Source organism: Patagioenas fasciata, chromosome 23 (assembly GCF_037038585.1).
Source record: "Patagioenas fasciata isolate bPatFas1 chromosome 23, bPatFas1.hap1, whole genome shotgun sequence".
NCBI lineage: Eukaryota > Metazoa > Chordata > Aves > Columbiformes > Columbidae > Patagioenas > Patagioenas fasciata.
The window spans coordinates 4,140,696-4,151,577 of NC_092542.1; the positions used below are offsets into that span (position 1 = coordinate 4,140,696).

At 48.5% G+C, this 10,882-nt stretch overlaps 1 protein-coding gene across 2 annotated transcripts; it reads right to left on the minus strand.

The window, feature by feature from the left end:
• Positions 1-44: 44 nt before the first annotated feature.
• On the minus strand, positions 45-10,850 carry MTHFR (methylenetetrahydrofolate reductase). Of its 2 annotated transcripts, none has more exons than XM_065855094.2 (12): positions 10,740-10,850; positions 7,995-8,246; positions 6,631-6,869; positions 6,206-6,316; positions 5,866-6,059; positions 5,134-5,384; positions 4,291-4,425; positions 3,805-3,985; positions 3,394-3,576; positions 1,888-1,989; positions 1,460-1,579; positions 45-923 (listed from the first exon to the last, which is right to left on the minus strand). In XM_065855094.2, the coding sequence occupies exons 2-12, from the start codon at positions 8,234-8,236 to the stop codon at positions 726-728; spliced, it is 1,956 nt and encodes a 651-aa protein (XP_065711166.2). In that variant the 5' UTR covers positions 8,237-8,246; positions 10,740-10,850; the 3' UTR covers positions 45-725. The 2 variants fall into 2 exon arrangements, with proteins under 2 accessions (XP_065711166.2, XP_071654384.1); XM_071798283.1 differs by lacking the exon at positions 10,740-10,850 and adding an exon at positions 7,832-7,888 and having other exon boundaries at positions 7,995-8,082.
• Positions 10,851-10,882: the final 32 nt, after the last annotated feature.

Sequence of the window (10,882 nt, forward strand, 5' to 3'; positions counted from 1 at the left end):
CACGAGTCTTTGCTACTTACAAGAGCAGGGCTTAATACAAAAGATATTTGTATTTATGTATTTTATTGTATTTAATCTAAGAAATAGTGTGATTACTACTCCATCTCATCCAGAAGTTAAATTCATATATTCCCATTAAAAAGAAAACAGGAGATATATAAAAAGAGAAAAGTTAGGGAGAAAATTTGAACCTTCTTCTGGAGTGAGTGTAAAAAGAACCTGATATGATCAGTTATGAAGAAACAGATCTTAGGAGTGCAATGTAAAAGCAACTTGAGCTAGTTTTCAGCATTGGAAACTGGTTAAATAGTCTCCTTGCATAGGCACTGCTGACAGGAGTGTTTCTGTCCCCAAGGCAGCATTTCTGGCATGAGAAAGGTACCAGAATCCCACTGAGCTTTATCACGTTGATGCACAAGAGTTCTACTGTTACTGTAACCAACAGAGCCATGATCAGCCCCTCTTCATCCTGCAGAGCTGGCCTTCAAGCTCAGTCTAGAGCCCCAGCTCAGAGGTTCAGGTAGTTCTGGCTATTTTTCAGTAAGAAGGCACCAGGGAGCCTTTGTGTTGGGGACAGAACAACAGGTAGTGTGGACGGATCGAAGAGCTAGCCTGGTCACTGGGTTTAGGAGTATGTGGTCCAAACATCAGCACAGAAGCTGATTTTTCTCTCTCCCTGCGGTCAGTGGACGGAAGGAGGAAACAAGGGATGAGCAGAGGAGTTTTCACTTCTGAGTTGGAGAGTTCAGCAGCTCAAAAGTATCATCCACAACCTGCCAGAGGCAGTTTTCAAGTGGGAAGTCATTGTCCACCAGGTTGACCAAGTAGTAGTTGTCATGGATATACTGGATGATCATGCGAGAGGGTGACTCCTCTTCATAGAGCTTGGCCCATTGCTCGATCCACAGTGCAAAGGCCTCATCCTGACAATGAGAAAAAAAAATGCTCGTAGTGGTATAATGCATATGTTAGAAAGCTGCATTTTCATTATACCGCATTTAGGACAGCCAGTGTCACATATGCCTAGCCAGCCTGGGGCCTGTTTGTTCTTGGTAAAAACTGCTAGAACTGAGCAAGGAGCCTGCTGCTTTCCAGTCGGGGATGTGCCCTAAACACAACTGTTCAGAGCTGAAAGGAGACACATTTGCAGTAAAACGGCTCAATACTGCCCCAGTGTGTGTAAGAGGGGAGGGAGAGCTGCTGCCCAGAGCTCTGGGGATCAGCACAGTGACAGTGGCAGCTCCCAAGCCTGGTTACTGGGCACCTGGTGTCTGTGAAGAGCTCTTGTCAGCACAAAGTTCTCCTTATGCTGGGGGAGCAGGAAGAGCAGCATCTGGACCTCTGCAAACCAATATCCCGACAGTCCTCAACTGCAGGAAGTGTCACAGTCTAGAAACAAACCAGACACTCTGAACTTCCAGGACATCAGAGCAATGTATCCAGCAGGAGGAGGACTCACCTTCCAGGAGAGGAAGCTTACAGGATCCACCACAGTGGGCTGGATGATCTCTCTGCCTGGGAAGATGCCCCAGGTGACAGCATTGGGTTGCAGATCTGGAGCATTGGTGATATTCTGGCCCTGCCAAAGGAAGAAAAACTTGTGAAGGAACAGCTGGAGGAGGGATTGAGTGAGTTGGAACAACTGTATTTACCCTCTCCTTGTTAAGACGTCAAACAGTTGCTGCACATCGCAGCTGACTTGCTTCACTTTCCCTTCCCTTTATTGCTTTGTCACACTTAATCACTTTGTCACACTTTGTTCATAGCAATACCTGAATCTTTAATATTTGCCTCTCCCCCTCTGTTCATAACAATATCTGAATCTTTAATATTTGCCTCTCTCCCAAAGTAAAAGGCCCTTCCAAGGTCCTGTAAACAACAGCCTACCTTGACATTGACGATGTGGTAGTTCACTCGCAGCTCATACTTCTTCAGCACTTTGAGCAGCGCTGTGACGATCTCACTGGAGGTGAAGAACTCTAGGTATGCCTACAGGGAAGGATGGGGAAGAGAATAAGAGCCTGAACTGGGACAAATACAGGCAACCAAGAGGACAGCCTGACTCGTACATTTCTGGGAATGGACATGCAACAGAGGAGGCTTGAGCAAAGGGCAGAGCAAGTTAGTAAGAGAGCTGGGGGAAGAGGAAAAACAAAACAAAACAAAGCCCTAAAGCTAAAAATCCAAAGAGCAGAGGTACAGCCCAGGAGCAGCCAGCTCAGGAAAGCTCCATGCTTCCCATTTTGCACCCCAGTAAGCACACTGGCTGGAATAAGCTCCAGCCAGCATAACCACAAGTGCTGTGCCTGGGATAGTCTGTGCCAGACAGAGCAGAGTGCTTGGAAGAGGCCCGAGTTTGACCTCTGTTCTACACAGCACCCTGTGAACAACAGTGTCCTGCCAAGGCAGCCCAGTCTGGTGAGCACAGAAATCAGGGGTCTCAGCTGGGCTCCCCCAAGCACCCCACCATTCCCCGGCCTCATCTTTTGTTCACCATTCTCCCTGTGTGCTTATACAGCCTAATTCTGTACTTGCTCCATCTACTGCTGCTCTGTGCTTGGCTGCTCCCAACAACTGGTTCCCCTCCTCCCCTTTCCTGGCTATTGTGTGAGATGATGGATTTCCCCTCACCTCGGGGGAATTTTTTCCTTTGAAAACATAACTGCATTTGCCATCTGCTGGTCTCATGGCTTTAGCGGTTTGGATCCCTTTTGAACAAGGCTGCTTTGTTTCCTTGTATGAGCCACTTGCTTGGCATTTACCTTGATGGGAGATTCCTATCACAGCCATTAGTGGCGAGGCTCTAGGGCCTGAAAAATGCCCGTCAGCAGGAGGCAGGCAGGGCAGGTAATGCTGCTTGCAGGCCAAAGAAGGATCCTGGCAGCTGTCTGGACAGCACAGCAGTCGTGCATTGGGGTGGGGGCAATTGCTGGAAAACTCTGCCTTAGAGAATGACAGATAGCGGAATTTTTAAATGCCCAGTTATTACTGTGAGAAGCTGGGTGGTAGAGATACTACCTCATTGATTCCCACTTCATGAAAAACATTTGTGCTCCTGCAGTGAGTGGGATCAGATGCAGTGGGCAGGTGTGTGTTTGTATCTAAAACTTTATAGCCCTGCTCTAGAAAGAAGCTAACAATAATTACTTGCTGAGAGCAAAACCAACAAACTCTATAGATGTTCAATAGATGTTTTGAGGTGGGAAAAAACAGCTACGAAATGAGCCATAGAGATGATGTAGTCTGTCTCTTAAGAAACCAAAGGAGCTTTGCCTTATCTCAGCAACAAGGTATTAAGATAAGGAGCCCACAGAAGGATTATCTGGCTGAAAGCCTAGGGCCTCCCTTCCCAAGAGAGACCAAATTGGGTCATAACTCAGAGCAGTGCATTACCTTTTGGAAAACATAACCCCCACTGGGCCCCCAGCCTACTATGGGGTCTGTGGATGGTTTGCCATTGATGTTTGGCTGGGAGTTGATGGTCAGGATTCCTCGTCTGTTAACCTTCTCCAGCTGGTCCTTCAGAAGGTTGGTTTCAGTAGCAAGAGGGTCATCATTCCAAGGCATACATGTAACCTACCATGAGAAGAAAAGATGTCTCACCATGGATGTAACAACCCTTTGTTTATCATCTGGATGTTGAACTCTGGCTGTTGGATTCCCTTCAGCCACTATCTCAGCAAGTCCTTTTGGATAGGGAAGTTCCAATTCTTGTTTAGAAGAACAATGTGGTACCAGGAGCAAGAGGAAATATACACTATTGTCTGTGTCACACTGACCATCCCTTCCTGGGCCATCACTTACCTTGTGGCCATTCTTGTTGGGTTCTCCAGTGATGTAACACGTGAACACCTCAAAGACACTTTCCTCACCAGTCAGCTCTTCTCCCCACATCTTCAGGAGCTCCTCCCGAGGAGACTTGCTCTTCAGGTAGAAGAGGTAGTAGTCCTTCAGTTCCCCAAAGGCTGGAGAGGAGGAGTTACCCCTGTAAGGCAACCAGATAAAGGGTTAAGAGGCCACTGGGAAGAAAAACTGATTTGGTGATGCAGGAAGACAGCCACCTAGGAAGAGAAGTACCCAACAGAATCCACCTAGAGACCAAAGGCTTCAATATCTTGGTGCCATTCTCCTCATCTTACCTCATCCAAGCAACTGAGGGCCACTTTAAGAAGCCACCTGTTATGTCAAGCCCAAAGTGTGCCCAGGTACTCCCACTAATAACAGAGCAACTGTGGAGCAGGTTTTCATACCACACCTCTTCCTCACTGCTATCGCAGGCTGAGAGCTTACCATCGGCCGTTGGGGAAATCGTCCCATTCTTGAGTCCGATAGATGTAACTCTTTGGCCTAGAGGCCCAGAAAATTGGCCGAACATCTTCGACTCTTCTCTTGGGGTGAGCGCTGACTGCCCAGGGCAGAGGCCGCCTGCATGGAAGGAGCAGACGTTAGCACAGTTCTTCTGCTGACTTTCCATTAAAGGCTGGAAGCCCTTTCCCTGGAGAACTTTGCCTCTGGTGAGAACAAGTAACGGGCTGAGAGGAATTCTATTTGTCAAGAAGTAGGACAGAAAACTCTTCTTCCTTCATGGAAAATCTTTTCCCACTCAGTTCCCTCACAGGATGCTCAGAAGGTGTCTATTAAATGGTTAAGTACAGGACTGACACCTGAAATTGAATGAAGTAAAGGAAAAGGACTGTGAAGCTGTTAACGAGAATCAAAACCAGCTATCCATTTTCCTTTGCTTCCTCTTGTCTCTGCTGAACCCTGTGGACTCAGAGAGAAGTCCACGTTCCCTTTATCAGTTGCAGAGAACCCTAGAAATCCACAGTGGGACCTCACGTAGCACCTAGGCTGTAAGAGGGTTGTGACAGACCTCAAAAAACACATTTCTTCCAAGTGGCAGCTGTAAGAGTTTAGGTTTTTAAAGTTCCAGAATAGGTTACTTTAAAGCCACTTGACTAAAACTAATTCCTCCTTCAGCTGTCCCCTCCATTCCTCCCAGCTGTTGTTAGAGACCTGCAGAAAGGTGCTAAAAAGAAAAAAAGTAGCAGAGGAGAGGTGCAAATCCATGCATTGCTTGAGCCTTCAATAGATGGAATGAATGTAAGTGAAAGCCCAGCATACTCTGCTCACCTGGGGTCCTCATTCCACATGCCCAGGCGCTTAAGGACTTCAGTAGTAGCCACTTCCCGATTGAGGGTGTAAAAATGGAGCCCGTGCACCACGCCACTATCCAACAGCTCCCGGCACATGGACACCGCCAGCTCCACCCCGTAGTTCCGGATAGCGGCATCATTGTCCTTGATGGGTTCAATCACATCTTTGATTTCTTGAGGCACTTCCAGCTTGGAGAGCTTCACCAGCTGGCGCAGGGAGTGGTAACCCTGGATGAGGATGCAGGGGATTTTCATTTTTTCAAGGCCCTTTCCTGACATCCCAGTAACACAGGTACTTGATCTCAATTTTGTGGCAGGAAATTTAGAACTGGGGCTCCTGGATTCTATTCCTAGGCCCCACCTCTAGGATGGTAAAGCAGTCCTGGTTGTGTCACTTTAGGTGATTTCTTCCGATTTCTTTACTCGTTGCCTGAGCCCTAGGATGCTGACAGTGATGACTAACACCTCAGGACTCATAGGCCACTGTCCTTTATATCCCTTTTTTGCCATATGGATATAGAAAACCTTTTAAGCTTAATATTACATGCCTAAGAGTTTAATTTGGCAAACTACCTACAGATTCGTTGCACCCTCACTTCCCAGAAATTTTATGGAGGATATTTACAGGCCTCTGTCAGGCTCTAACCCACAAAACACCTAATATCCTGGATCCTTATTCCCTTCCCAAACTAGAATTACTGGATTTCACCTGTATGGGGAAGATGCCAGGAATAATGGGGCAGGTGATGCCAATGGCTTGACAGTCCTTCATGAACTTGAGAAAGGTTTCTGAGCGGAAGAAAAGCTGCGTAATGATGAAGTCTGCCCCAGCAAGGACTTTTTCCTTCAGGTGTCTCAGGTCTGCCTCATAGCTCTCTGCTTCAGGATGACCCTTGGGGTACCCTGTGGAAGAAGGAGGGGAAAAACACACTAGAAATCAGAAAGTGGAACATCTGATTGTAGTCTAGTGGCCCAGGTAGAAACAGGGACTGCTGAGCTGATTTCCCTGTCTCAGACCTTACCCATACTCCACAATGAAAGACATTTACCTGCCACACAGACATCAAAGTAATCATCAAATTCATTACGAATGTGCTTAACCAGGTCAACAGCATAGTTGAAACCATCTACTTCTTCCTCCCATTCCTCACCGACAGGATCTGGAAAGAGAACAAATCCACAGCTCTCTCCAAATGTCTGCTGGACTCAGATCTACTAGTTCTGTAAAAATCTCCTGCTATCAGAAGGAAGACAAAGATGAAACCCTCAAGTTTGCAGTTTTACCCATGGACTGCTTTTGCCTGCCCTTGAGCTGGAGGGGCTGCTAACAAAGGGACAGAGTGAAATGCAGTCTCAACATTTAATTCCCACAGCAGAAGGAGCCTCTAAATCGTATTTCTCCATTTTTACCCTGGAATTGAACACAATAGCAATACAGCCTCAGCCCTACATGTCACAGGACAAAAGGATTCACCTCCACGCAATGCCATGATGTTCTTCAACCCGAGCCGCTTGGCCTTCTGCAGATTGGCCGTGATGTCATCCTTGGTCTGATTGCAGCACGTCATGTGCAGGATGGTCTCCAGACCGCAGTAGTTGACTGCAGTGTTGGCGATAATCATGGAAGAGGTTTCCTTGTCAGATGCTGGGTCTCCAGCAGGGTGCCACGTCACGTCGATGAAGAGCGGACCACCTGCTGCCATGCGGTCAAACCTGTGGATTTCAGAGCTGCATCAGCCCACCAGGTAGCCAGCTCCCCTCCTCTCTTTGCCTGCGACATCTTGCACACTGCTGGAATGCCAGTGACAGGCAGAGAGAGCTTGGAATGCAGCAGCAGAAGGGACCAAAAGTGTTGAACTATGAGTTTAGCAAGTGGCCAATGTAAATAAGGAAATTCACCCTTTAAGGCTGTATGAGGAAGTGATTAGTCGCTTGGATTAAGAAGCAACTTAAGTGTTGTCTGTACAAGAAACTTCCTTCAAACATGCTCTATTAGACAGATGTCTTCTGAAAGACAGCAAAGTCCCATTCCTTTTGAGATTGGAGACTAATGCTGCAACCCGCTGTTCCCAGCTTTCACGGCAGAGGCCACAAATATTAACAGATGGACCAGATCTCTGTTGTGTTCCCAAGTATGTCTAACAGAAGAGACAAAGGCTCCTCAAACTTGTCTCTCTCCTACTCCAGACTTTCTGTATAAAGTAAACCTGGCACTGGCATATAGCAGATACAAAAAGAGTGAAGAAACTCCCTCTTCTCCTCCAGGTGAGTACATGGTGGATCCTGGGGTTCCCCACTGGGCTCCAGGGTAACCTGTAGCTCTGCTGAGAACTATCACCTTTCATTTAACATGTAGATGGGGACATCTATCTCAGAGGCTAAAACTGCAGTCCTCTGTAATACAGAGGCACAAACCATAGTGGTTGGATGATTCTGAAAGCAAGTGGGAGTCTCCATTCCAGAGACTTTGGCACACTGCCCCATCAAGTAATATTTTTGGCTTTTAATAGGTATTTTTCTGCTCTCTTGTCCCCCAGAATTCTGCTTCAGCCCCAAAGCATGACAGTGGGGTTGCTCTATCTTCACAGGGCACAGGAGAGGGGAAACAGTCTGACTCCCTCAGTAACCCCACCATGACTCTTTATTCTTCAGGGCCTCCAAGGAAGACAAGTTACCTGGTGTCCATTACCCTCCTCAGCAGGAAAGCACAGCCCCATTACCTGCTTCGTCACCTGGAAGGGGAGACAGAGCATGGGGCAGAGCCTGCCTCATTAGCTATTTCCCAGCCCTCCACCAAAATCATTTCATCTCTCCCCTCTTCCACCCTGCAGCCCTCACCTGGAGATGAGATTGACAGCAGCGTTGGCTGTGCGTGGAGGGAAGAACTCCAAGGAGAACCACCTGTCTCCAGAGTCCAGCCGTCGGCGCATCTTCTCCCGCAGTCGCTCATGCCGGTCAGCGTCGAGGACAGGGGTGGAGCAGCGCGAGCTGTCCTTGGAGCTCTCGCTCCCACTGCTGCTGCTGCCATCGGACTTGGAGCTGGAGCTGGCGCTGCAGGTATGCTGGGTCTCGTTGACCATGGTGAGCTCTCTGGAGGAGGGGAACAGGAGGAGCACAGTGGGTACAAACAGGACACGCATCTCAGCAAGGGACAGTTACTGCTGGGGTGGGCAGCAGATGGTGAAAAGGAAGCCTGTGCCAAGACCCAACATTAATCATCATCAAGGAGTCCCTTTTGCCAGCCCTCGCTATAAGCTGTAGTGGGGCATCTGGTGAAAAAAACAATAAGAAGTGTATCTTTAGATAGTGCTGAGAAAAATAACATAGCAGATGGCTTCATGCCACTTTAATGCAGCTCTTCTGTGCCCACTGGGCCAAATTTGGCTCTCAAAATTTAGTCAGGTCAGCATCACTTTTGCCCTGAGTACAACTTAGCAAGCCATTATACTCATGTGCATCAGGTGACAGCCTCTTTGATCTGGTGGCCTTGGGCTGGACATGCCAGCAAATATTTTTTTTCTTCTACAGCAGCTGCTTCTTGGACTGTATCCATCTTCAGAGTTCCCATTCTGTTTGTTCCCAAAGGGCAGTACTCCCTTACAGTGTAGGTACGAAAGCAAGTGTTAATGGGGCAGGTACACAAGAATGTACAAACTATTGTTTTGTCAGAGAAAAAAATGAAGAATCCCCTCTGATCAGGCCATCCCCACAAACACCATCCTTTATTTTGTCTTTGCTGCCATCAGACAGTTGTATTTCTAACCGTTAGCCTTCTTCCACAAGAGACACCATCTCCACAGACAACTGTCCCCTGTGCCAATACCCCTGCACACACTCAGCTCTTGTCTTTACCAGAAATGCTGTTCTTTTCCTCACCCACTAAGGCTGGTTGGACACAAGGTCTGCACAGACCATCCTCTTCTGCCTGCGTTGCAACACAACCAGCTGTGCTTGCTTGGCTTCATGAAAAACAGCACTGAAAGTCAGTGGTACAAGTGGATTTAGGATGCCTAGCTCCTCTTAGCTCTCAAAAGTGTTTCGCCCTATGCCTTTAAAATTAGGTAGTGATTACAGATAACTAGAGAAAATTTGGATCCACATTATTTACTTATGTACCTGCCAAAACTTAAAATTGTCACTGAAATGCTGCAAGCTGTCTGAGCACTAGGTAATATTGGAGCCTGGTTTTGAGGAAACGGTTGCATGAGCTGTGCATACGTTGTCCTTAACATAACCTCAGTGGCTTCAGGTCATCCAAGAAGACTTTGAACTCATCTTCTAACTGTTTACACTGTGTTACCAATCAAGCAAAACTGTTTGGGAGAAAGTCTACTTTTACCATCTGGAGACCTCTCCTGCTGGCAGGAGATATGAGAAAAGAGCCAGGCCCTCTGTAGCTGAGAGGAACTGGGAGCCTTAAAACTCTTGTATAACAACATTGGGTCATGGTAAAAATCAGCAGCACTGACCTATTGACAAGTCAAGCAGAAGCAACTGCTGTACAGTAGCAGCCCTGACTAAGCTCTCTCAAAAGACTTTGCCTGACAGCCACATGGCACCAATCTGGGAGAATTATCCCAAAGCACATGCTGGTTATCAAGCTAGAGGTGCAAAATCACATGTCATAAACTCCCAATATCTCACTTCTAGCAAGTGTGTCACAGCCCCACAGGCAAATCAAAGTAGCTCAGTTTTCCATCTTGAGATTTAACACCCATCACAGGGGAAGGGCTCATGCTGTCTTTATAGGATGAGACTTGCTGTTGAGGAAAGGTCCTTACCTTACTGGCAACCTGGAACCACAAACACAGGAGAAAGGCCCCACTTAAATTTCGTCTACAAGCAGCATTTGGAACAATTTCCTTACCACCAGATGCATCACAGATGTACTGGCAGAAGCTTGCAGTTATTGCAAAGCAAAAAAATATTTTCTAAACAACAGTTGCAAAATAACACCATCTTAAACACCCGTCAAAGCAAAGATCTGTGGCCCAGCACATCGATGCTGATGAGCATGTGCCTTTTGTGTTTAAGTGATGCTGACAGAGCTGTAAGGTATTTTTACTGCTTCTAGGCCTGAGCTGATACTCACACATGTAGTGTGGGGTCTGCATCCTCCTAAGCTTAGTTTTCCCACCCAAGCTAAACTCGGTTGCAGAGACACACACTTCACATGGGACTTCGAATCATAGAATGTCCCGAGTTGGAAGGGACCCACAAGCACTATCGAATCCGGCTCATGTCTCCGCACAGGACTTGTCCCGGGCCGTGGCACCGGGTGACAGCGGGGCAGGCAAGGGCCCCGCCGCCCGCCACGGCCGCGGAAAGGCCCGAGGGAGTCCGACACCCCCGCGGGCTGTCGGGGGACAAGCTGCGCGGGGGTGTCCCTGCCGCCGCACGGTCCCCGCGCCGCCACCGGGCTCGGGGCCAAGCGGGAACCGAGTTCCAGCGCGACCGTTCCTTCACCTTAGCTGAACCCGGCCTCGAGCAGCCGGCGGGCAGATCGGGCCCTGGCGCAGCGGCAGCCCGTCCCGGCAACGCAGCGGGGGCTGGGATGGGCCGCCCTCCCCGGGTCCCGCTCACCTGCCGCCGGTGTCAAGCGCTGCGCATCGCGGCGGCCCCGGCCCGCGGCGCTTTAAAGGCGGGCGGAGCGCGGCGGGTCACGTGGTGCCTCGCGGTTTCCCTTTTCCGACATGGCGCCGTGGCCTCAGTTCCCCTGGACGTGC

What these genes read in the sequence shown, in the direction of transcription:
- MTHFR (XM_065855094.2), bottom strand. Translation starts at nt 8,236, where the DNA reads ATGGTCAACGAGACCCAGCATACCTGCAGCGCCAGCTCCAGCTCCAAG. An exon ending in CTTTGATGTCTGTGTGGCAG is followed by an intron (nt 6,060 to 6,205) that starts GTAAATGTCTTT and finishes CTTCTTCCACAG; the next exon opens with GGTACCCCAAGGGTCATCCT. An exon ending in TAAGCTTCCTCTCCTGGAAG is followed by an intron (nt 924 to 1,459) that starts GTGAGTCCTCCT and finishes TCTCATTGTCAG; the next exon opens with GATGAGGCCTTTGCACTGTG.